Source organism: Streptopelia decaocto (assembly GCF_964273445.1).
Source record: "Streptopelia decaocto genome assembly, chromosome: 3".
NCBI classification, from domain to species: domain Eukaryota; kingdom Metazoa; phylum Chordata; class Aves; order Columbiformes; family Columbidae; genus Streptopelia; species Streptopelia decaocto.
The window spans coordinates 103556435-103584108 of record NC_138656.1 but is presented as its reverse complement, the minus strand read 5'-3'; the positions used below and the strand labels follow the sequence as shown (position 1 = coordinate 103584108).

Below are 27674 nucleotides of genomic sequence, written 5' to 3'. Positions count from 1 at the left end.
CCTATGAGAAACAACCTAGAGGACCTCCAATGGAAAAAAAAAAAAAAAAAAAAAAAAAGAGAGAGAGAGAAAAAGAAAAAATTAAAAAAAAAGAAAGAGAAAGAGAAAGAGAAAGAGAAAGAGAAAGAGAAAAAGAAAAAGAAAAAGAAAAAGAAAAAGAAAAAGAAAAAGAAAAAGAAAAAGAAAAAGAAAAAGAAAAAGAAAAAGAAAAAGAAAAAGAAAAAGAAAAAGAAAAAGAAAAAAGAAAGAACTTTGTTGATGCACTGTGTGCACTGTGCTTGCATGTTGGCAGTGGCAAAATGTATCAGCAAACTCTAGCATCACTTCCATACATGTGTATACCTAATTCAATTTCTACAGTTACATCTCTATTAGTACCACTATAACTAGCAGAATACTAGAACTAGCACTATGTTTCTGTGCTGTGGAATCCAATTGTCTCAATCACTCAGTTCTTACAGGATAGTTACTGGCATGATTTTGACCTGAACTCTTCCACCCAATGCCCAGGTACAGTTCAGGGGTTACTCTGGGGTTGGGGCCCCTCCTAACATGGATGTCAGTCACCTCTGGTACCTGACACAGTCTCCCATAGCATCCTAGTTGCTAAATTGAGGAGGTGTGGTCTAGACAATATAGTGAGGTGGGTTGCAAACTGGCTTAAAGAGAGAAGCCAGAGAGTGGTAGTCAATGGTGCGGAGTCTAGTTGGAGGCCAATATCTAGTGGAGTGCCTCAGGGGTCAGTACTGGGGCCAATATTATTCAATATATTCATTAACAATTTAGACGAGGGAATAGAGTGTACTATCAGCAAGTTTGCTGATGACACTAAGCTGGGAGGAGTGGCTGACACGCCAGAAGGCTGTGCTGCCATCCAGCGGGACCTGGACAAGCTGGAGAGTTGGGCAGGGAATAACCTAATGAAATTTAACAAAATTTCATTTTGAAAGGGAAAGTGTAGAGTCCTGCATCTGGGCAGGAAGAACCCCAGGTTCCAGTATAGGTTGGGAAATTACATATTAGAGAGCAGTGTAGGGGAAAGGGACCTGGGGGTCCTGGTGGACAACAGGATGACCATAAGCCAGCACTGTGACCTTGTGGCCAGGAAGGCCAATGGCATCCTGGGGTGTATTAGAAGGGGGGCGGTTAGTAGATTGAGAGAGGTCCTCCTTCCCTTCTACTCCACCCTGGTGAGACCACATCTGGAATATTGTGTCCAGTTCTGGGCCCCTCAGTTCAAGAAGGACAGGGAACTGCTGGAGAGGGTCCAGCATAGGGCAACAAAGATGATTAAGGGAGTGGAGCACCTCCCTTATGAAGAAAGGCTGAGGGAGCTGGGTCTCTTTAGTTTGGAGGAGACTGAGGGGTGACCTTATTAATGTTTATAAATATATAAAGGGTGAGTGCCACGAGGATGGAGCCAGGCTCTTCTCGGTGGCAAACAACGATAGGACAAGGGGTAATGGGATCAAGCTGGAACACAAGAGGTTCCACTTAAATTTGAGAAAAAACTTCTTCTCAGTAAGGGTGACAGAGCACTGGAACAGGCTGCCCAGGGGGGTTGTGGAGTCTCCTTCTCTGGAGACATTCAAAACCCGCCTGGACGTGTTCCTGTGCGACCTCACCTAGGCGTTCCTGCTCCAGCAGGGGGATTGGACTAGATGATCTTTTGAGGTCCCTTCCAATCCCAAACATACTGTGATACTGTGATACTGTGAATGATCCTGGAAATGCTCTATTTACTAGAGTGTACAGGGGCTAGAAGTCTGTCATTTAAGAATGCAACTACACTGCTCTAAATCTAGACAGCTGAGACCTTGAAGTCTGTCGTTCTGAGTTTCTGCAGTGCTTGATTCTCTGATTACTGACCTGTTGTGTGGAAACCCAGTCACACAGCTGAAGGCATGGGTAAAATATCCTTCTACAGCGAGGTAAGCTGAACCATACAGAGAGAGTGAAGAAATCATAGAGTAACAGCTTGGAAGGGACTACAAGGATCAACTGGTCCAACCTTCCTTGGCAAAAGCACGGTCTAGACAAGATGGCCCAGCACCTTGTCCAGCTGGATTTTAAAAGTGTCCAATGTTGGGGAATCTACCACTTCCCTGGGGAGATTTTACCAATGGCTGATTGTTCTCATTGCAAAAAATTTCCTCCTTATGTCCAATCAGAATCTCCCCAGAAGTAACCTGTACCATTACCCCTCACAACCAGCACGCCATGGAGCTAAAGAGGTATGCCCAGGAGCTAAACGTTACTGAACTACAAGATAATTGCAAATGAATGAGAAATAATTCTTTTCTCTAAAAGAAAACTGCAAAGTAAAACATACCCTAATTGGAAGCAACAGACTGTGGGAGCAGAGGAAGAAAGCAGAAAGGTTGCTTTGTTCTAATACGTGCTCCCAGAATAGGTCAAAACCCCTTGAGGCATCTAGACTATTTTCTGCCCAATTAATTGAACAAAATATCTAAACTGATCTTTCCCTTACGAAAGAAAAATCATTATGCTCCATGAAAATGAAATAAAGGAATGACTGAGTAGTAGGTATTATGTGGCCTTTATTTTTCTTAAATTGTCAGGTGTAAAGCACATACATCCATATTAGTTATGGATAGAGTTAAGCACATCATTTTTTTTTAAGAAATTGTGCCTGTGCTTTTTTCATGGATATAGACAAAGTGTATCCCAACAATTGAGAAAGAAACTATGGGGACTGAAGGAAAGACCGCGTTTTAAACTGCGGCTCAGGCAAAATGCAAAGGGCCTATTGATGAAGTCAAGAACATGAGAGTCAGTTCCCACTGTCAGAGAGTTAAGTATGCTCTGTTGTTCAGGGGATTGGGCTTTCCCTTTAAAGGTTTCACCTCCACACCCTGAAACTGAGGGGAATACAAGCTACTCACAGCGAGATCCACCAGACCTTAATCTGTGGGGCAAGAACATACACGCCTGTCTCAAAGAGATCCTCAGAGCTGGATTGTACGTCAGTAGACTGTAACAGGCGATGAACCAAAGATCCAGCTGTGAGTCAAATGAGCTCTAGAGATAACCAGATTCACTCTTTTGGGCTGAGCTGGGTGGCGATGAGTCAGAAACCGTAGTTAGGCCTAGAAGTGAAGCAGCAGGTCTCCAGGCTACAGGCTGTGCTTGCTCTGAAGGATGGAGAGGCAGATAAGCATAGCAGGTCCTACCATAACAAAAGCACTTTCTTTAGCCAACATATAGCACTGAAAAGTCATTATGAAGAATCACAGGAGACATATTCATTTAAAATATCTATTGAAATTACAAATTAAACTCTTCAATATGATTCAAAGTACAAAACACAACATTAAAAGGCATTCAACAGCTCTTTTATACATCACAGTGTTAGTGGCACAAAATGTACTTACATTTCAAATACATCAACAGAACTATTTTTACACTGGTCCAATACATTATTTATACATATGCATGACTCCTTCATGCTTATCCCTATACAATTTTAAAATACATCCATGACAAAATGATCAAGAAAGGTTCAGTTATGTACCATGTACCCGCACCTAATGTTCCTGGAATTCTTATAAGAGAGAGATACAAATCAAAGCAATAATGAATACCACAGGGCTCTAAACACAAACAGCATGCCTTACTTAGTACAAGTGCATTAGCAATTAAGCAATTGATGTCTTTATTATCACTGTAATCAACTGTTTTCCTCAGGATTTTAGATTAAGTATGTGAAATGTGCAAACTTTGGTTTTAAAAAAGCAAACCTGCACAAAGCTTTATGCATGCTGCAACTCACTGGAATAAGAAAGGCCTGAATTAAATATATTTAATCCTATACAGCAAAAGACCTGCAGATGAAATGCACAATACTTCATTTTTATTTTCCTGTCCATAACAATTTTAAATCAAAAGCACTTCATCTTTTTCTGATATATGAATATTTTACCCTGCCAGCTCCATAAACAAGACAGCTTTTCACTAATTTTGATTGTGTTTCCTGCGTATCAGGAGATCAACTGTAAACTGAGAGTCGATCCCGTCAGCTCTGATTTGGGATTTTGCCTGATTTGTAAGCTGGAGTATTTGAGGAAAGATCATGCTGCTTGGTATGTGGGGGAAAGCATCTCAAATTCTTGGCATGCTAAAGTCAGTAGTAGGAGGTTTCAGGATGAATGCCAACATGAATAAAATTGAAATATTAACAAAAAACTAAAGTAAGCATTTATATATAATCTTTCATCACATAATCTCGAAGAGCCTCAAAATGAATGAATTTGCCCTCACAGCCCTTCTGTGAGGTAGGTAAACACAGGTTCATCCATTTAAAAGATGGTTAAATTGAGATAAAAGCAGATAAGTGACTTGTCCAATGTCATGTTGGGAAAACCCAGTGCTACTGTCACTGAAGTCGGCACAGGATGTGCTACTGGGCTCTCTCAAGACTGACTTCAGCCTAACTAATGAATGGCAAGTCTAAGGAGATGCAAAGCCTCTGGAGTCTGGACTCCACACTCAGTCCCATGCTCACTCGACAGGACATTACCCCAACAGAACATGAAAATGATGTACTGTTGCAAACTCCATTAAAAACAGCATTTAAGACAATACAAAAAACAGTAAATAATAGCGTAACTGTAAAAACACAACAGAAGTCATACAGTGAATCTTATTTTTCTCATGAAAATCTACAAAGACAAAGCTGCTGTAACAGAATTTCATTGGAAAAGCAGGAGAGACAAACATTCACTTTTCCATGGCAGGGGGTTTAAATGTCAGAGTTTAAAATAATGTATTTACAATTCAATTTCAGAGTATTAAATGTCACACTATCAATATAAGCTGTAACATAAAAACACTCCAAACTCAACACTGCCAGAAGCTGCTACTGTGGAAACAAATCAGCATATTAAATAAAAAAAAAAAAAAAAAAGGGGAGGGGGGGCCGCAAAACAACAACAAAAAAATCCCAAGAAGAATACAGATGGAATTACACTTAGCAAACTGAAAGGATTAGGTATTTGGTAAATATATGCAGGCATACAGTCTATCCCAACAGCCTGTTACCTGTGAACAATTATAAACTACAATTTGAAAATGTCTGTATTTGTAAAGGACTTATTTTTATTTTAAACATGGAAATGCATTAATTTTGACACTGATTATTAACTGGCCACACAGTACTATGGGGGTTTCACTATATTGCCACATAAAGGCTGTCTCTAAGAAAGGCACAGAGAAGATAAACCTTATACCAGGACACTCCAGTACTGCTGCCAGACCCAGACAAGCCCTGAGCTCAGCGGTGCTCCTCACACCCCTTAGGGGCTGGCAAACAGGGATCGAATGCACCATCCAGACTTCCCTACAGATATTTTAGAGCAACTAAGCAATTTTTAATAACAGAGATAGCTAAAACACTAAAAATATTGTGATAACATGAACAGATCTTAAGAGTAAAGATCTGAAATGTGCATTGCCATAAACAATCTGAAGATGTCACAAGGAGTTCAGACTTGCTAGAAATCAGCTGCCCTTTTTATTCATGTTATAACGGCTGAACTCATTAAAATCAAGCCAAATAAGTGAATTGCAGATAAGCTGTAGCACTTGGAGCTAAAATCTGTGGTTAGATACAGTTTGAATTTGGATACCATTAAATTTGGAAGAAGGGGGAGGAGAAGAAATTCAAGAGTAGTTTTATAAAAAGACAGTGGCCCTTTTCAAAATTTGTACCCCAGTCTTTTTATTTAACAGATAGATAGTATAAAACAAAAGACAATAAAGAAAGGAGTCATTAAGCTGGAGCTATGAAAACATATTCCAAGCCTGTGGCAGAAGCAGTTGCATTTAAGGGTCTTAATACATATTCAGTGCAAAGTTATCCGGGCTTCAACATATTCATCCATCTCAGTACACTGATAATGCACAGAAATAAATGACGATGAAAAAAACACAGTCAAACTTCAGTCCACAAGCTATTCAAAAGAATTTTTTCCTTCATTACTACACACATACACACTGTTTCAGATGCTCCATATTTAATGGCAAGAAGTTATTAGTCAAATTTTTATAGGCTTTAAAACCAGAGGAAAATGGTTTTCAACAAAATATTTCCGAAGAGAAACTACAATGACTAATAGTATGTTTACTATCGCACTTTACTACCCTGGAAAAACAGCACTGTGAATTCTGCAAAACTTTAAAATCAAGTGATTATTTTTCAACTGAAAACTTGTTTAGTCACAGCATTGTTATTAACAGCATACACCATACATCACACGATATTAACTCTGAAAATGGGCTAAGTAGTTTAAATGTAAAGTACAACTTCCACAAATATCCCAGGCATTTTTATTATTAACTACAGGGGATAACCCTGATGTATTTTTATACTTAAAAGGAAAGATTCATTAATAACCCAAGAGTCTGCTAAATAGTAAAGTTAGTCCTGTATTTTTTAATAATTGCCCTAAAGACAGAAGCAAGCTATCTTGAACTTCCAAAATACTTCAATAGCACAGCTATTTACACATTTGGTTTAAATAGGATTATATATATATCTCTATATATAAAAAAAGATTAAGATACCTGGTTTAGAAGTTACGTAGCCCTGTAAGTGTAGCAGAACCATAAACAACAGCAAAAAATAACGCTTCAGAAAAACAGTAGTGGTGCAGCAGTAATCAATACCATCAATGCATTTTTAAAACAACCTTGATTAGACAGAAGGTTTGTGTCACCACTCAACCTTACAGCTTCATCAATGCATTTTTAAAATGTAGCTTTCAAACAAATTTCTTATAAGACTTCAAAAAAGTCCTGGAAGGCAACAGGACCAACTTTGTCCTTCTAACCCTCCCCAAATTTCAAGAAAGGCATAGGATGGCCTATATGCACCTTATTGATTTTGCTATACTTGGTAAAATCAGTACTGAAAAGGACACTGTGATGGCTTTAACAAAAACAGATGTGTAATAAACACAATAAAGTCACACTAAATTGACTATCTGATTTAAATGACAGGCAACTGAAATATATACAGAAATAAGACACCAAATTTTGAAGCAAACAGATACGCAGAAAGTTCAGAATTGTATGCATCTTTAGCTTGTTTTGCTGATGTCATTCAGCACAGTTCCCTGTCCACCAGCAGGGCATCGGAAACTTTTTGCATTATTTTTAACAATATCACCTCTTCATTTCAGATAGCTATCTGAATCCACGGTCTCCCTTTAGCACCAAATTCGCCTTCTGTTACCCTCCTTGTCTATTATCAATTGATCTATGCAATGGTAGTAACAACAGTTCCTGGAACCAAGACTGCATGTCAGTGAAAAGCAGAACAGGGCAAGTAAGGCTACAGCAAAGTAAGTGCAAGAGGGAAACATCAACAACAATGATAAAATCAAAACGCATGTTGTGACGAGTCCAATCTTCTCTCAAGTCTAGGTAGGTAGAGGGTCATCATCTCCTTTATTACATTTGCACTTGCAGCACAGAACAAAAGGTGTAGCAAGCAGAAGGAAAGGAGAGGCCACCAAAAGTAGAAGACCAAATCCTGCAAAAATTCCTACCACCTGGAAGAGAAAGGAATAGCACTGCATTAGCGATAACAATTGTCTAGATTCTGCTGCCACCAATGGATCGTGAATGTCCTTCAAAAGCATCTCAGCAGATGTCATTGACCTTGCCAGAGCCAGGACTTCTCCCCAGGTGTAGACTACAGTCAGGTCCTGTGATCAGCAAATGTGAGTGAGATTGGAGATCGCACGTTCATGTTCCATTGCTCCAGTCAGAACCCTGCCTTGCCACATAACTCAGTTCCCTCAAAGCGATACAGGTGGATATTTGCTTTTTTGAGTTTTGCTGTATCTCAAACAACTAAAGAAGCAACTGACTAGAGACTTTTTTCTTGATCAAGCCTAAATATTAAATATCAAGAGGACAAGAGTTAGAGACTCCTCCTTTCAGGTGCTCCCCTTTTTGCTGGAGAAATCTCCAAAAAATGATCAAAGTTTTGGTGGTGTTCACAGAGAATACGGGAAGACTCCCATCAAAATGATTCTATGACTCCCACAAACTTCCCATCAGTAGGAACACAAGCTTGGCAATCTCAGCCAGAGATCACAAATACTATGGACTGCTGAAGGACATTGCATATGCCAAATAGCTTTTTGGAGTCAGACCTGAGCTCATCTTGCTCTTCAGGGGACACAATATAACTCTTATCTAAAAGCATTTTTTTCAGTTACATTTATTGATCAACTTCTTCCCAGCATGGGCAGAGGACCACAGACCTGTCCATCCTGTCAGCGTGCCAAATTTTATTAGTTTCTACAGAGTTTAAATTTGGAAAATTATAAAAAAAAAAAATTCAACTTGAAGTTCATTGCCTGAGGAAGTTTCCCATTTGCCACAGGCAACTATAAGAGTAATGCTGCAACAATACGCCTGCAGATTATTTGCGAAAATAATTTAGATGTATTCACATACGAGTGTCGGTGAATAATTTTGAATAATGAAGGCAGGAGTGGAATGCTAATCTGCTAGCAAAACCTCACAACGGAAGGCAAAATCAAATTAGAGTGCAGTACTCACTAAAGAATTCTCCTAGCCAGGGTTAGATATACGGCTTCAATTAACAGGCAAATATTTAATTAGCCATGGTATAGATGAGATGATTCACCACTACTTTTGACAGCCACGGACAATTTCTCGTTGTGATTATGACGTCCGTACTTTCCCAGCTGCAGTGTGCAGGGTGTTCGGGCGGGGTGCAGTAGGTGGCGCTGTGGAACAGGACTCGCCGCCCGCTGCTGCTCTTGCGGCCCCGCAGTCCCCAACCCTGGATTCTGGCCCTCCAGGGAAAAGGAGCTCAAACCTCCTTGCCCTAACAATTTTATTCCTTGCCAAGGGCGATTCCTTTTTCAGATTTAGATGTGTGCACGTTTCACTACTTTTTTTTTTTTTTTTTTGAGGTACTGACCTAAATTCCTATCTCCTTTAAAAACTGTGAGCTGCAACTATAGCCGTATTGCTCTTCGGAGACAACATGCGCTTGCCCAGCTGTTTGCAACCCAGGCTAAGAGTGCACTGGTCAGAAGGAGCCAAGCTGGAAGTCTGCAGTTCAGTGGACCAAACTGACTACTGGTAATTTGTATGAGATATCAATTTAAACCCTCCTTTCAGGCTCAATATGCCACAAATAATTCATTAACCTACTTTGTTGTTGTTGTTTGTGTAGGTTTTTTGATGCCTTTTGTATGTTTGTTTGGTTTTTTTTTTTTAATAAAACTGCCTGCTATTACTCATTTTGTGCTTGGTTCTGTTGCTTCTGAAGAAGTTGCCTCTCTCTCAGCAACAAGCCATTCCCTCTGGCCAAAACAAATATTTTTTAAAATCCACACACAACAAATCAAAGGCTTACCTCAATTTGCCTTAGATAAATATTGAAAGGAACTTAACATAAAGAAACAATTGCAATGTTGATTTGGCTTTAGTGGGTTTAGCAGAATTATATCCTGATTGGTGATTTATCACTTTCTTTCCCAACAACGACCAGAACAAACATACTGTTCATCAAACATATTTGCACTAACTGCTGTGGCTAAGAACAGGTTTCAAGTATCACATGAATCACCTCATATTACAGGTATATTAAGAAAGCTTATGTACCCACACACTTCCTAAGATACCATTGGGTAACCCAAGCAAAACCCAGCCTATAGCTCAGGCACTCAGGAGTGCATGTGGAGGCAGAGTGGTGTGATTCTTCTCCTTCTGTTTCAGTTTAGCCATTTGTCCAGACTAGTGGTTTATTCTCTAGACTTGGAGTTTATTCTCTAGACTTTCAAGTTCATGCTCAAATGGAAGAAATCTGTATTTCACAAAAAACACTTCATCTCAAGCTAAGGTAGATATTTACTGGCACACAGTTAATTTAGGAAGGGATGACTCAGATAGCCAGATGGCCCTGTATCTCTGAAGTGACTGTAAATGCAGTGGATTGGACCAAGTCACATATTGGCATTTATTTTGTATGCATCGAAGCAGTGCACAGAGTTGTTCCATTACTAGCACTCATGCTAGGTCCAAGAAGACTGGATCTAGACTACAAGAGGCTACCACACTCTTTGTGAATTTGAATCTGTGTTTGAAACTACTGATTAGCTCACTAGGTTACCTTCCGTCCAACCTACATGTGTAAGTCAACTGGAGTCCACAGCCACTGAGCGTACTGAACTAATTCCCTTCCAGTTGTAGGAGGAGCTTCCCTATTAATAGTTTGGATGGTGGCAACCCAGTTTGTCCTCCAGGTTTACTGAGAACATATCTGGATTGGCACTAAAGTGGCTCTGCAAATCACAGAATCACAGAATGTTAGGGATTGGAAGGGACCTCAAAGATCATCTAGTCCAATAGCTCTCAGTGGCTTTCTGACAAGGAGTGTCCTCTCTGGGAGAACTAACTCTTCCTCCTCCAAGCTACTGCCCTCTTTAAATCTGTTATGAGAATCAGTTACCATTTGGCACAGAATTTTACCCTCAGGTATTAAAATGAGTAAGGCAAAGGAAGGCACTATGACAACAGGAGACCTGTATAGAGTTTTTAAAGATCTGAGTTTTACCTGTGTTCTGTGCCAGATAACAGATGCTCTGGAGTGTCCCAGCTTGTTTCGACAAGGTCCTTTGTCATAATGTATAAGGAGAAAATCATCCTACAAAATATTAAATGAAGAGGTAGGTAATAAACAGAAGTACAAAGTGTTCTTCAAGTTACAAAATACTGTTTCCTGAGAACTTGTAACCAGAATTTGTACAGGAAGATAAAAGCTTAGTAAAGTGGATATGGCCAGTTCCAACCTTTCCAAAGTGTTTACAGTTAAGCACCTTCACAAACAGGTTTGCTTAGCAAGTGTTGTAGATCTATAATGAATTCTTCTCCCTAAGGCTCTCAAGTTTCATATTTAAATGCTGGTATGGAGTTTAGCGAGAGGCTCCAAGAAGATAAGCTGCTCAGTGCATATGTTTTACACATACAGAAAGAACAAAGGAAAATGAATACTTGTTCTGCAGACTTCCCCAAGTTGCTTCCTTTTACTAGCTGAAGAATAAAAGGACAATATAGATTTCCAAGAAATTATTTCCCTAACTGTCCTGATATCCTTTTGCAAACTGGCCAAGAGAGCAGGGCTAGTACCAAGGGAGCACTGCTTTTAACTGAGCATGTGAGAAGCCTGTGACTTGATGACTGTTAGTAAAGCATTCAAATAGGACAACCACAGGATTTGAATGGTCAGAGTAGTTACCAGGAACCTAAAACATTTCCTTTGCTATTGTTAATGATGCTATAAAATAAAACAGATGACATGGAAAACAGATGTTGTATATTGTAAATACTCTGATCCCTGGGCATGATAACAGGCTGATTTTATAAAAACATAAACATATGACAGCAGCAACTTATAGAGTGACAAATTCCTGGTGTTAGGAGAACATTGTATTCTATTTCATATGTCAGATCTATTTTTTGTCCCACAGAATACAATTAATGGTAAACAAATCTGACTGCTAGACTACCGCACGGTGACACACCAAATCTAAAATTTGTTTGATAAACTTCCACAGACTGAGAACACCGCTATATTTGTCCTGTAACTTCTTCAAGAAGAACATCGAAAGTCAGTACTAAATGAAGTATTATTAAAAAAACAGGAAAAAAAAAACCCGAAACCCAGATTAGTTACCATGTAAAGATTGCAAACGACTTTTTCATAAAATTTTACTTTATAATGATTATTTCTTGACTCAAATACATAGACAAAATCCTAAGATCACAAAGGTCAGCCAAGTAAAAGAGAGCATACAAATCCTATCAAATCACCAGCATCAGCTCTGGTGGGTTACAGTCTACCAAGCTGGGCAGAATAGTGAGCTACTATTTAACTGATTAATGAGAGAGCTGGATGGTAAAGAAATGAACTTCAGAGCTTCTGAGAACCAGAGTGCATGGCATGTACTCACATCAAGAGATTCCAGACAGTACCAGCAAAAAGCATGTTTGCAGTTCTTACACATCATTTGGGCACAGCCTTCATCTCGTTCAATGTAAACTTTACATTTCGGACAGCGTTTGATTGGAGCATCATCTTCTTCCATTTTAAACACTGAACTGTGGAAGAAAGTGAGGAATTAATAACATGTGTAGCCACGAAGAATAAAACATCTAAGAACTGTGCTAAGAAGGTAAGCCTACTTTTTTATTTAAAAAAAAAAAAAAAAAAAAAAAAAAAGATAAATTAGTAAACAACCAGGTATTCAACTGAGTTTTGTTACTCAGGTATTTTGGCTGTACTCTATTTTTCAAACATATGACTACAGTGTCTACCTAAGAATCAAGACATTTTCTTTACAACATACTTTACCAGCTGTTTTTGTTATCTAGTGATAGTAACAGAGATCATACATTTTTCTCCTGAAATATATCAAATACACAGCAGCTAGTCCACAGCTGAATAACGTGGCACAAAAAGCTCACATTACATTCCTTTTGACTGGGGCACTTTTTGCTGCCATTCTTGAGTATCTCCCCAGGAATTTCCCTCCAAATCAGGAACCATGAAGTTATTTGGGCATGCCATTCCTTCCAGAGCTGATCTCTTCATCTCTAAACACTGCCCTAACCAGTCATGGCTCATGAGTTAGGATCAGCACTGCCCCTTCTTGTCTTGCATGACTGTGCAAAACTGTAGCATGTCCTCTCATATAGTGGGCGCAATACAGAAGAATGTGGAAACACTGAAAGAACATTTTTGTCCCTTGAGTAGCTTTCTACCATGTGCAGGCTTTATGCAGATCAACAAGTAAAATGTATCTTAACAAATCACACTTCCTGCAGCCACTGCAAGTGGGAGATGCAAGAATGACTGATGGGGAATAAACTGTTTGCTGGAAAACAGGACTGGCCCTTGACTGATGGACTGATTTGCCCAATGGGCAAGACAAAAGAACACACACTCGTTATCACACTGGTGGCAACCATATTACAGAAATACGCTTTGAATCCCTAAACTGTATTAAAAAAATCCAAAAACATGGTAGCACAAACTGTTACTGGCACATTATGCTCCAAAATAATGAAAAAACAAACCTCAATGAAATAAAAACTGAAGCATGAAACAAAAACTAAAAGCAACCAAAATACTAAGGAAAACAGATTCAGTTTTTTACCTTGCCATGAATTTTAGTGAGGTTCAATTCTGGTCAGGTACACACAAAAAGAGGTTGCAAAAGTTACAATATTTGTCCAACAGTTCACTCCTATAAATATATTAACAACAAAAGGAGAACTATGGATAATCTCCATCTTTTATTGGATGCGAGGGGAAACATGAAAAGGGATGAGGAAAAGGCTGAGGTACTTAATGCCTTTTCTTTGCCTCAGTCTTTAATAGTAAGACCAGTTGTTCTCAGGGTGTCCAGATCCTGAGCTGGAAAACAGGGATGAGGAGCAGAATGATGCCCCCATAATCCAAAGGGAAATGACTAACGACCTGCTACAACACTTAGACACATACAGTTCTATGTGGCCAGATCAGATCCACCCAAGGGTACCGAGGGAGCTGGCAGAGCTGCTCACCAAGCCACTTTCGATCATTTGTCTTCAGTCCTGTGTAATGGGGAGGTCCCAGTTGACTGGAATTTGGCAAATGTGATGCTCATCTACAAGAAGGGCCAGAAGGAGGATCTGGGGAACTACAGGTCTGTCAGTGTGACTGTGGGGCAGGTTACGGAGCAGATCATCTTGAGTGGCATTACATGGCACATACAGGACAACCAGGTGATCAGGGCCAGTCAGCATGGGTTCACGAAAGGCAGGTCCTGCTTGACCAATCTGATCTCCTTCTATGAAAAGGTAACCTGCATAATGGATGAGGGAGAGACTGTGGATATTGTCTACCTAGATTTCTGTAAAGCCTTTGACACTGTTTCCCACAGCATTCTCCTGGAGAAACTGGCTGCTCATGGCTTGTACGCCTTACTCTTTGCTGGGTAAAGAGCTGTCTGCACGGCTGGACCCAAAGAGTTGTGGTGAATGGAGTCAAATGCAGTTGGTGGCTGGTCAGGAGTGGTGCTTCCCAGGTCTCAGTATTGGGGACAGTTCTATTTAATCTCTTTATCAATGATCTGGATGAGGGGATCAAGTGCACCCTCAGTAAGTTTGCAAATGACACCCAGCTTGGTGGGAATGCTGGTCTGCTGGAGGGCAGGAAGGCTCTACAGAGGGATCTGGACCAGCTGGATCGTTGGGCTGAGGCTAGTTGTATGAGGTTCAACAAGGCAGAGTTCTGGGTTCTGCACTTGGGTCACAACAACCCCAGGCAGGGCTACAGGCTTGGGGAAGAGTGGCTGGAAAGCTGCTTGGAGGAAAGGAGCTGCAGGTGTTGATTGACAGCCAGCTGAATATGAGCCAGCAGTGTGCCTAGGTGGCCAAAAAGGTCAACAGCATCCTGGCTTGTATCAGATACAGTGTGGCCAGCAGCAATAGGGCAGTGATCAGCCTTGTACTCGGCACTGATGAGGCCACACCTCAAATACTGTGTTCAGTTTTTCGTCCCTCACTACAAGAAAGACATCAGGGTGCTGGAGTCTGTCCAAAGAAGAGCAATGAAGGAGGTGAAAGGTCTGGAGCACAAGCCTTATGAGAAGCGGATGAAGGAACTGGGGTTTAATCTGGAGAAAAGGCGGCTGAGGGGAGACCTTATCGCACTCTTCAACCACCTGAAAGGAGGTCACAGTGAGGTGGGTGTCTGTCTCTTTTCTCAACTAGCAAGTGAAAATGGCCTCAAGTTGTGCCAGGGAAGGTTTAGATTGGATATTAGGAAACTTTTTTTCATGGAAAGGGTTGTCAGGCTTTGGAACAGGCTACCCAGGGAAGTGGTTCAGCCATAATCCCTGGAGGTGCTTAAAAGATGTATAGGTGTGGTGCTTAGGGACATGGTTCAGTGGTGAACTTAGTGGTCTTAGGTTAATGGTTGGACTCAATGATCTTAAGGGTTTTTTTCCAGCCTAAATGATTCTATGACAGCATCCTAACTAGACATTTGTAACAGCAAATCCCGAAGGAAGACTAGTTGTGAATAGCTACGTCCAAGGCTGGCCATGGCTTTAACAATACCTTGAACTGTTACACGATCTTTGAAAAAGCCCAAACATTAAGTGGAACACAGGCACAGTGGTTTTTCCTATTCACTGGCTGCACCATGCCACTGGTAACAGCTTGAAACGTAACTTAAGATCTTTATCTGCCTAATGTGCAGCAGTTTGGATGACTGGCAGAGTATCCTAAAACACTCTCTGGTATCAGAGTATCCTAAAATACTCCCTGGTATAATGTAACCAACCCTCACGCTGTCCAGAACAACAGCAGCAACAAGATGACGTCTGAAGGGAAGCTCATGGGCTACCTGCATGTCCTATTTTTCCCACTGGGGCAAAAAGGCAGCTAACAGAGGCTTTGCCAGGAATGGCAGCAAGGAGTGAGGTTGCCAAGGCCAATCCAATTCTGGAATATAGCATTAAAAGAACAGGAATGACTAAATGAAGGAAAGAGCTTTAAAAAACAAAATATCAGGAAAATGTCTCTTTATTATTAATAATCCAGTTTGTTCAAAGATCTGAGTGTTTTGCTCCTAAATACTTGATTTTGCAATCTTTTACCTTGCTTCTCCTGGAAGAAAGGAGATTGGCATGCTCTCCTGACAGCCTTGACCTGGATGCCAATTAGATTTGCAAGCAGAGCAGAACTCAATGTCACAGGCTTTGCACTGGACGAGCTGGGGGTCCTGTGGGCTTGATTCCTGGAGCTGGCAAACTGCCTGGCAAGTAGAGGATGGACACCAAGTCCGACAGGGATCCAAAAGCACTTCTGTAAAAAATGGGCATAAAAGAACAAAATTCAATTATAAGACTGGCCTTCCAGAATAATGTTTTCAAACTGAGGTTGCTTGGCAGGGCATTTGAAGACATGCATTTTCAAAAGAAGCCTTTTAATTTTTGCTACCCACTTAGACATAAATCTGGCCTGCTTTGCAAACAGGCACCAAACTAAAATGAGTTTCCAGCATTTGAATTAATTGCTTACTTTCATTCACTGGTTTTGAGAATGAGATGTATTTTTCTTCAGTTGTACTTGAAGATACATACAGCATATACTACACACAGGTATAATCCATCAGAAAGTATTTTTACAGTGCTTTGCCCAGTAGGACTCTATTTCAAGTTGGTCTCTGCCCTAATGTAACCACATGATAAACAAGAGCATAAGACTGTTATACAGTTTCATCCTTTTTTTTGCAGGCTGCTTACTGGTAAGCATTTCATGTTTCAAAGCCACTGAAGTGAATAAAAGCCTACCAATGACTTCAGAGGTTTTTAGGCTGGGTCCTGCCCTCAGCAAAATCTTACACTAAGTTCTCTGTGGTACACAGCTCCATATCCCCATAGGCACTTAGTGTGTCTCTGTCCTCATAAAAATTAACAAGATTCATGCTATCATTACACACAGAACTGCCTAATAATTCTGCACCAGATGCCACTGCAAGAGACAATGGTGGCTTCATAAAAGGGGTCAGTCTATCTCACCAGCCCCTAGAATACTGGTAGTTGACTCAAACAGCAAAGCTCTACATAGCAGTCATTCCCTCCCTTACTTATAGAGCAATATAACACGCAGTAATTTTATTTCCTTAGCTCATTCCCAGAATGTTGTAATGCTGGGAATCACGCAGACAAGAACAGAAACAATGGTGGTGTGGAGGTATTTTTTCTTGGTTTGTTTGTTTTTTTTTTGGGAGGAGTGAGGGTTGTGATAACCAAACAATTAAAGCACAATGCTACTGCGTGAACATGTGCAGAGCCAGATTCTGATTTATGGGATTGCTCTGGAGTGATATAATTTACACTGACTTGCAATGGGTAGCACTACATGTGTTACCTCTTTCAAACTGTAGCTTCTTATACCTTTGCATGATTTCTGATGCAACCATGCACTCAATCTGTTGAAGGAAGGAAAAGATTTCCAGTTAGGAACAGCAATAATCTAAGGCATTTTTAACAAACTGAGACAAAATATTTGACCTTTAGAGAATTATTAAAAACATATGTTGGCAACAGTGGCAGTTGTAACATAGAGCAAGACACATTTAAACATCCTGGAAAAAAAAAACCATCTTTGCAACTGAAGTGTACCTCATTTTCTTGCAGACGACCTCGCTTTGGGCAGGCAGCATCAGGGCAGCTGATTGCAGTTTCTAGACCTTCTTTGATCAAAAGTTCCACATACTGTTTTAGGCACTGTAAGAGAGCAAAAGACTTGAGTTAACTATTCCACCAAGAATAAATCACTAAGTATTTTAACAGATTTTCCTCTTAAAATCTGAAGAACTCAAACTCTGTTGAAAAAACAGACACTACTGTGTTCCTTTTAGAACCACGGGCCATGTTCATAGCTTTTGCCATGGTTGTATCTTTAAAAAGAAAAGAGCAAGTTCATTTCCCCATCAAGTAATTCTTCCTCATTTTAAAATAAGCAACAAATTTAAAAGTAACAGTAATGGGGAAAAAGACAAATCAAATGAAGCTAGGAGAGGAAAAAAAATAATAAACCACCACCAAGATAAAATTAGATTAACCACACTCCAAAAATCTTTACGTGACTGGAAACCACACACAGCTTAGTAAGCAGTAACTACCCATAGACAGACATCTGTCAAGCATACCAGGAAGCAAAAGGGAGTGGTATATCTTGCCTTCTATTTTTAGAAAATAACTATTTGAACTTCATGGTTAAAGTTATATCTTTTCCATAGAAAGAAAAAATGTGAAAATTAGGACTCCCAGAAGAGCTACAGTTTCCATGGGGACCGAATAATAAATAATGGTAATACTAATACTTTTCTCCCCTAGCAACCACAGCATTTTGCCCAAGTCATAACTGAAAATGCAGCATCTAACACAGCAGCACAGCACGACTATCAACAGAGAAAATAGGCGGGTATTTTAGACTAAGGGCAAATTAAGATCAAACCTCGTTATTCTTGAAGAGCAAACACCCCTCTCCACCTCCCCACATCAAGGTGAGAACTACTCATAGGTGTTTGCTGAGGAGGCATGGGAAGTGATAGAGAGATATCCTTCACCCTGCAGATACCATGCAACTTCTACCAGCCTGACACGACCGAGAAAGAGCAAAGGAGGGTCTGCTTTCCAGCAGATGGGTCACCCTGTGGAGTTCTCACCTTGCTTGGGAGCTCAGCTGGCAGTGCCAAACTGGAGACAATTACAGAAAGTAGGTCCCTAACTCTCTGTTACCAGCTATGTGAATAAAAAGTGAGGTTAGACCAAAAGCAGAGTGAAGACAGAAAACAAGCTCAGCATACAGCTGGGTGGGAGGTGAGAAGGACTAGGCACTTTTGCAGCAAGCTGGCAAAATGGGGACTTCAAGTACCATTTCCAGACAGAACTTGAAGAAGGTCTGTAACCACCAACTCACCATCAGCCTGGGAAGGCAAAGGGCTGCATCAGCCTCATCGAGTCCAGCATGCCTAGATGCAGGGCAGAGCACAAAGCCGCTTCTTCCTCCAACCACACCATCAAACAGGCCCATAAGCACATTTCCAGCCTAACCCTTTGTATGTGGCTTGTAGCTGCCAAGGTCCAGACTTTGGCTCTACTTATTCAGCCTGTTCTCTTTCTGTTCTGCTTGTCAGTATGTCTATTCAGCTCCTTTCAGAGACCCTGTCACCTACATTAACATTTTATTCTAGATTTTACCTCTCACAGCTTGATTGCAGCAAAAACTTCACTTCCTGCCCACATAATTTCTGCTGCCCTGGTACACAGCTGTTCTGGTGACAACCTGCCACCACCTTGATAGCACAACAAATTGTTTCTGTCAGAGTCCCCTTTCTTGCATCTCCTACTCAAGAGACAACAGGTTTATTTTTTGAAAAGGAAAAACAGAAACTGGATAACTTACATCTTTAAAAGTTTTACATGTGTAGAAAATCCACATGATAGATTATGGTTTACGTCTTCCTCTTTGTCAGTAGGAATTCAACAAAGACAACTCCTCACTTAGCAGATGTTTGACTTGCAGAAAGTTTCCAAGCCTTCGCTTAGAACTCTGCAGAGTGTGGTGGAGCAGTTCAAGAGAACCACCAGCAGCAACTACAGCCGGCTGAGCTCTGCAACAGTGAGGTCCTAGCTTGCATGCCTTGGCAAGCTGTGATTTCAGCTGTACTGAGGTATTAGTGTTGCCATAATGACACTGCTGGCTCTTCCCTTTCCCCTCCATCTGCAGACGCCATGTGTGGATTAAAATGAAAATGCATACATTTTTAATGTGAGCACTTAGCACTTACAGAAAGTACTTTTCAAGCTGAATGAGCTTTGCCATCATTAATCATTAATGTGGTTAATCCTCTTCTTCAACCTGTTCGGGACTATTGCCAAAGCGTATTTGATCTGCTTCCCTTTCCTCACATCCTCCAAGGAATGACACAGTTCATCCCTGCCACAAGCAGTGTCAAAGGCCTTCCCTTTCCCCCAGTGTGGCACCGGCCCCTACCTCCTCGAAACCAGCCCAAAGTTCCCTTCTTATCCTATACCTTCTGGGAATACAAAATGTTGTCTTGAGCCCATGAAATATCACTGTAAATTAGTCAGAGGATAAAACACCCTGTCCACTCAGGACTTCCCCACTCAGTTATATACTATGAAAAATTAATTACAAAGCAAGCACGAAAATAGATAAAAAATAGAAAAAAAAATAGAAAGAGATAAAATGTTGCTCATTTTCTATGCAGCTTGTAGTTGATCCCCTGCTGGAAGAAAATACCTTCATAGCCTTTTCGTTATGGCAATAAAGCATTGTACAGGATGAATGAAAAATGTCAGAGTGTAAATCATCCAAAAAACCCTTAAAAATTAATTGTATTGCACTGATTTTTCTCAGAGAAAACAGAAGCTGAAATTAGGTATCTAAGGGCTGAGGCTGGAATAAGTTCACAAGACATCTGCCTTGTTGTACACTGACCCTTATAAACCTAATATGCTGAGGAGCATCTTGATTCTTCCTTTAATGGTTGTGTGTCAACGCTTTATTTGCTTTATTTATAGCTTTATTTGAAGCAATACTTTTGCTAAATTCCACTTGTTACTTTCTTTAAAAAACAAAAAACAACCACCAAAACAAAGAAACAAAACCACAAAAAATACAAAACAAACAATCAAAAACAAAACCAAACCAGAACAAAACCTCATTGTATTTCCATAATTAAATAACTAAACACTATATAAGTAAGTCACACTTGGAGATAATCTAAACCTATCAAAAGTGGATGGTGGTTATTCTGTACGTTTCTGCTTATGCAAACAGTCCTATAGGATAAAGCCTGGGAAAGACTTGGCATTCCACAAGAAGTAACTCTTTATTGAATTAAGCAGGTCATAAGAGGAAATGTTTCCTTTTCTTTCCTTTGAAATTTGTACTTCATTTCTGTACTCTGACAATCTTCACCTCAAATAATGAAGATCTTCCTCGCCAGCAAGAACAGAGGACCAAGTGGGTAAGTTTTTAGTTGTTAGTCAAGCTACAGTAACAAACCATGTGTGTGCTCCTGCTCCTTTCCCAATCCAGAACTAAAACATGTCAGTTTATAACAGTCATTGGGCAAGTTACTCTGTTTTACATTCCAGTTGCAACAAGTAAATGGGTAATTGTAATAGCTCTGATTTCTGTCCAACACACATATTCCCAGCGTACCAAATGACTCCTGGGAGGAAAAGAACAATTAGTACATGCTGGCATTCTAGGACACTATTAAGGCTGTTTGGGTGACTTAACTATACAGATCTATACCTTCACATTCACTTTACAACTTAATATATTTTTAAATTAAAAGGGGATGCTAATATACTACCATATATGAATGTCAGTCAAGGAACCCCATGAAAACTGCCATATAACTTCTGTAATTTCCTGTAGATAAAGGAAAGCAAAGCACTGCACAACATATGTGTTATATATAAACTATGTATAGACAATATAAACTATATATATAAAACATACATATATAAAAAATATATTTAAAACTTGATATAAGGTTATATAAACTGCAGGTCAAGATGTATCGTGTAAGATCAGTCAGAAGAGACCAGTCAGCTCCCCCGACCACCACACCTACGTTTTTCCCTGTTTATGCGCATTCCTTGTGTGTCCCTGCTCTGCCCTTCTCCTGCACATCACTGCTGTTCTTTCTGGTGTCTGGATGACTTTTTCTTTCAACTGGTTATCTGAGAATCCTACTGTCATCTGCTGTCCCCATGACGAAAGGCAGAAATGAGGAGTTTTGGCCCAGATCCACTCTCTCACAAGGATCAACTGAGAGAACAACTCAGAAGTGGTTTTACCACACTTTTTTTTTTTTTTGTCTCAGCCTTATAGATAGATGGCTAATAAAGGAACTGCTTCCTTTGTGAGGCTGCCAAGCATAACCTAACATTTAGAGCTCTATGAGTTCTGGTTCTAACCTTTGTACATCAAGGATTGCACCACACAGAAAGGTAGATGTTGCACATCGTTTTGTTTAATGTTATAGAGATTAAAATACTCTATGAGAATCAAAATGGTTACTTTTTGCCTAATTTCCAAACCATAACACATAAATTTACACTGCTGCATCTAACTCTAACAAACTTGCACAGACCACAACAAAATTTCAATACAAAGAATTGAAACATTTGGCTTTTAGGATTTTTTTAGGATAATTCAAGCAACAATTATGTCTATTTCTGATTATGGTGCTTTGACTTGTTTATCTTGACACCCAAAACCAAACTAAAGCCATTATTCACAAGAAGGAATATGACTTTCATTGTTTCCATCTGGGGCAGCATTTATCTACTGTTTACTTCGACAGGAAGAATGTGTGGATTTTATGCCTAAAGTAATTTTACAATACACAATGCACATAATTAAAAACACTTGAAGGTATTTTTGGTGAACATCTTCGTTTTTCAAAATAGGTGAGCATTACCTTTTTGAAAAGTTACAATAAATTTACTATTAAGAACATGTTACTGCTACTATTGCAGGAGACAAGGAATGGCTCTTCAAGATGTAACTTTTTATTTGAGAGTTAGACAGGCAAAAATATTATCCTGTATTATTTTCTTAACAGTTACTAGGTGGATTTTGTCAAAATGCAGATTTCTGACTATTCTAATGCTGCATATGCAAGTGCCAAGTCATATGGGAAATTCTATAAATAAGTCAATGGATTTGGAAAGGCCAAAAAAGCATAACAGAATTGCAGAGCCAGAAATACCATCACCGTATCATTTGGTTTACTTCTTAAAACTTTAAATATGTTTTAGTGCTGGCATGAGGCCACAGCCATCCTGAAATGAAATGTGTACTTCATGAAAATTATTGGTGTTGGTTAAAACATTTTAAAAAGAACCCAAACACCAACTGATAAAACTGAAAGGGAAAAAAAAAAACACATAAGAAAACAAAACTCACCTTTATCAATTTCTCAAAAAGAAAAGGAATGAATATTTTACCATGCATTTGGTAAAGGTGAATATTAAAGTAAAGATAGACAAAGGGAGATGCTATTTTGCACAAATATTAACCAGGAAAATAACCCTTCACCTTGGGCAGACAACCACTAAAAGTTTTACATGTACAAAAGTAAAGGCTGACAGGCTTTTTGAACAAGGCAGACTTTTTTAACAGTAAAAATCTGTTTCTAAAATTATTTTACTTAGGTTTCAATGCAAAGAGGGGGAATAGAAAATAATAATGGGAAGAAAGCTCAAACTGAACAAGAAAAATGTTTCCAAGTAATGTGATTATTAATATGTAGACTAAATTGCTGAAGTCTAGCAAATTCTATGTCATCTGCAAATAAGAATTAGATGAACTTCTCAAAATACATATACATATACAGATATCTATATAAACTTGCACTGAACCACACAAAGAATCAGGAAACATGGCTGGTATTTTATGGTCTACATTACACTTGACATCAGACTGGATGAATGTAATGATCTCTTTTGGCCTCACATTTTGAGAAAACATGAAGAACATGAAAAGATATTGAAGATATTGAGTGAGAAGCACTTATCTGGCAGTGGTTTGTAGCTACAAATCTACGGTTTGGGCAGTTTTTGTGCTGAAAGGATATGAAGCCAAAGCCCAACATTCATGTGATGAGATTACACAGGTGAATAAGAAATACGAGGAAATATAATGCAAAAACTACTTTTGATAGTATTTTGTAACATCTTTTTGTTCCACATCCCAGGTATTTTTCATTACATTAGTCACAAATGAATACTGAGAAGGTGATACCTTTTCTTGCCAGAAGACAGTGTAATACCGAGGTTATGCCACTGCTCTGTGGTAATTCCACTAAGCTAATTCTGCAGTCAGTCTGCTGGATAGGTATTTATGTTGGTCGACGCACTGTCTGTAAGTATTTCAGGTGATGTGATGTAATGCACATTTTTAGCTTTGGATCAGAATAGTAAATATGATGCAGTGTACAATCCTGCATGAGTAAGTGAATATGTCTTGCTGCAAATACACCAAAGAGATGAATTCAGGTGTCCATGTCTTAGGTGGAGGCTAATACTCCTGGAAAAATGGTTCCCCTTTCCTTTAGTCCAAACAGCGAATTGACTCTGGACTAGAGCACTCTTCCCTGAAGAAAATGTCACTTTCTAGAAAGACCTTCTACTTACCATAGCATCACAGAATGGTTTGGGTTGGAAGGGACCTTAAAGATCATGTAGTTCCAACTCCCTTGCCATGGGTAGGGATATTCAGACAAAGATAATCTCAAGAGGAATAAATCCCCTAAAATAAGCAGCCTGCAGCTGGGCTGTTCTCTGGAGAGAAGGGAAGAACAATAGAACAAGGTTTGAGTCACAGTCTTCTCTGTTTATGAAGAGTGGGAATTCCTGTAGCCATCTATAACTGTTATATACTACTTTTCTTAATATTTTTGTGGCTCATTCTAAAAGCACCAGGAATGTTCATGCACTTTTAAGCTCAGTGTTTCATAGAGAAAGAAAATTACTTCCTGCCAAATTTCCACGGTACACTTAGGGCATACAAGAAAACATGGGGAAAAAAAAAAAAAAAAAAAGAAGGTAGGTTTCTTGGAGAGCTTTTAAGCTTCTTTCAAACCTGCTATGTGGTCTTTTTGTGTAAAGTAGTAGTTATAATCCTGCTCAAATCTACACTTATTTAATCACAGGCTCAACTCTGAAATACTCTTGTATTGTGCATAATTCTCTACTGCAGATCTACAATCTGTCTTTTTAGTATCATCCTAATACTACTTGGTTAACAAGTGACTTACTAGAAAATATCTACACATACTTAATCACAAAGATCTGTTTGAGGCATACACATGATTGCGGGAGAGATCCTTTTTTACCTTTATTAGATATACTGTCAGCTATACTGACCAAATCCAAGAACAGAAGTTATATTCAAACTCAAACCCACCTAGATTTCAGAGACAGATGTACATTAGACAGATGTTTAATGTTTGTGATTCTACTTTGACCTAAAACAGGTCATTTCCACTTCTATACACATTTTGTCAGAGACAATAATCTACTTTCAAAGAAATCTCCTCTGTCAAAATTCCAATTGTTATTAACCCTGCAGCTGATTCATCATCCTTAAGAATAAATCATGGAAGGAAGCAGTCATTTATCTTGACATGCAGTACTTCAAGTGTATGATTTGAAAGCAGTAATGCAGAACATTCTTACACATTTGCTCTTTATATCCTTTATTTTGTTGCTGAGACAAAAATGTTACACAGGCATACAAAACCTCCACTCAGTTTAACACAAGCACCTGTAAGGCACTCCAGAGCTCTGCAATGGCGAAATATCTAGTGCCCAAATTTGGCTTCCTATGCTGTGAACAAGAAGGCATGCACTGGGAAAGGGACCTTGGCTACGATCAGACAGGGGTAATGTCACAGGTAATAAATGTTTTCTCCAAACTGACAAGTAATTTGAAAAAGCTCTGTATGACAGGTTTCCTGCCTCCACCTGCCCAACACTTGGCCTCTTTTTAAAGATGCTTTTTTGTTCAAAATTGCCAAGGGTAAATGCCTTTTCCTCCCCCCACACTGTCATTTTTTAAAGACTGCACCAGCTGCTACACCCCGCTATAGCCCATCTTGTCAGTCTAAATCCAGTCACATCATCTTGCTTGTGGATGATGACCAAATGGTATCTTGGCTGGGGAAAATAAATGCAGCCCCTGTGCTTCCATCTCTCAGGACAAACTACCTGATCATCCTTCCTAAACTGTACAAATTGCTCGTGTCCAAAAAGTCCTTGTGCTCCCATCAGCTGGTAGAATCTCAGGATGGGAAATAGCCAGCAGCCTGCCAGAAGCACAGATTCGCCCATTGCAGATGCCACTGTAGTTTGCGCAAAGACAGCTGCTGATTGAGGCTGTGGCCACCAGTGCAGATTTTGCTGCTTTGGCTTTACCTCTGTCCGAATGCTTCTGACAATATGTCCAAATACCACACCGGGCACTGATACACACTTAATGGATGCAAACAACTTACAGAGAAGATATTCACATTAGGGATGAGGTGTAGCACCCCTCTGCTTGGGTGCAGCCAGTTTGAGGATAGGGATCTGCCAGCATCAGCTCATCGGTCAACGAATGAAGGTGAAGCAAGAAAAAATCAGGGACTCAAGTTATTTTCAGTGAGAGCTATCCCTGAAAGAGGAGCCCTGATGACTTCTTGAGCTTGAGAAATATTAGAATAAGGCAAATATCCTTTGCTACACAGCAATCAATGGCTGAGGAAATCACAAGTAGGACCAAGCAACACAAACTGAATTAACCTGAAAAACAAGTGCCTGTTTCCAGTTGAATGTCTTAATAGGAAAAAGGAAGGAAATGAAGACTTACAGCTACTTAACATTTGAAACAGGGGATTCGTTTATATAAAAGTGTGTCCTGTAAAATATAGAGAAAACAAACACTTTTTCTTCAGGGAAATCTTTCACATCAGTAAAGAGTCAGCAGAAAATGGCCAAATAAGAAAAGGATAATATCTCATGGTTTGTGCATATCTTAGAATAAATAGCTTGAGTAAATGTACACATCTTTTTTCACACTGGATTTTTAACCCTTTTATCTTGCATAAGCTGCTCGTTCTCATTTATTCAAGGCTGCGATTGGTAGAAGTATGCTGAGTAAACTTTATGAAAAGAAATTTGTTTTCAAATGCCAACATATCCAGGATGAAGCTCAAATATTCAGGAGGCAAAAACAACAACAAAAATTCAGTATTTCCTTATATGGTTGTTTGAGAAAAGCTCATTCTATTTCAGAACTGAATGACTATTTCTGAGTGGGAGGACAATACACCTGCAGCAAACAAAGGAGTTTTCACTTTCACATGCAAAACATTATGCAAACAAAAATGAACTCGTTTTCCCAACACCCAGATAAAGACAGATAATGTTAATCTAATTTAGTAACATCACACAGGAGAGGCAAGAGCTGAAGGCTCTGGATCCAGCTTAGTTTTCACTCAGGGTTCTGCAGTTCACAACTGTACATTAATTACTCTGTAAATAAGTGAGTTTATGATTTAATCAGAGATTTTTGTCATCACAGCATCTACAAGACAAGTCAGAACTCAGCCATGTGAATTGCTGGATAAACAGAAAGTGACCTCTAACCATGAAGCCCCTACTGACACAGCACATATCAAGATCGGTATCAGTTCTCTGCTAAGGTTTGGGGGAAGGGAGCAAAAGCAGCAAGCTCTAAGCTTTCCCAGCAGCTGGTGGGAAACAGGAAAACATAAGAGCTGCTAAGAAGTACTCAGAGCTCTATAAAACCTCACATGCCATTAGGTTTTCCCCATCCTCCCATTTCAAAGCAAGCATCTCTTCTTAGTAAAGGTGGGGGACAACCTGGCCTCTGCCCAGTGCTGCCCTGCTAAGGCACATGTCCCAAAGCAAACAGGGACAAAGCATGTGGGACAGGGAAGGCAGCCAAGCCCACCTGCTCACACACTGCTCTTGGTGTCTGCCTTGCCCTGGGGGAAGGAGAAGCGGATGCATTTACTACACAGATAAAAAAATGGCATAGCAGTGTCAGTTTCAAACACCACAAAGCTGATCTACATGTTCAGGGCTGACTAACAAGAAATCACAAACAAGCAGCAGAACGTAGATCTTAACATTAGTTTTGTTATTTTCTTTTTGATGGTAGGACCTCTCACATATCTGAATAGCACTCTTTCCTTCCATCAGTAACAAGGTGGATTGCAGATTAGCAATCAAAATAATTTTTTCCATCAAAGACAAGTTCTCTCTCAGGCTTCTTCTAGATATTTGCATGTATGGACTACATACTTAACTGACTTTCTTTTTAAATTTGAGAAAGGTAAGCAATGAATCCTCCAGTACCAGAATGATGACCACTGCACAAAACTGAACAATCTAACATGAAGCCAAGAGGAGCTTAGCCTGTCTTGAGTAAGAGCAGTGGCATCACTGTACTTGTGACATGTTATTTGACACTTTATGTGTATGTTTTAC

The 27674-nt window shown here is 39.6% G+C and overlaps 1 protein-coding gene across 2 annotated transcripts in view; it reads right to left on the bottom strand.

Annotated features, from left to right (window-relative positions):
* Positions 1-3265: 3265 nt before the first annotated feature.
* Positions 3266-27674, bottom strand: part of RNF144A (ring finger protein 144A) — a 68226-nt gene continuing 43817 nt past the window's right edge. For both annotated transcript variants that reach the window (XM_082049971.1, XM_082049972.1), the window contains 6 exons: positions 17247-17351; positions 16993-17053; positions 15717-15924; positions 12021-12168; positions 10625-10714; positions 3266-7574 (listed from right to left, as the gene is read on the bottom strand). In XM_082049971.1, the coding sequence (XP_081906097.1) occupies positions 7443-7574; positions 10625-10714; positions 12021-12168; positions 15717-15924; positions 16993-17053; positions 17247-17351 (744 nt within the window). In that variant the 3' untranslated portion in view covers positions 3266-7442. The remainder of the gene's footprint in view (positions 7575-10624; positions 10715-12020; positions 12169-15716; positions 15925-16992; positions 17054-17246; positions 17352-27674) is intronic.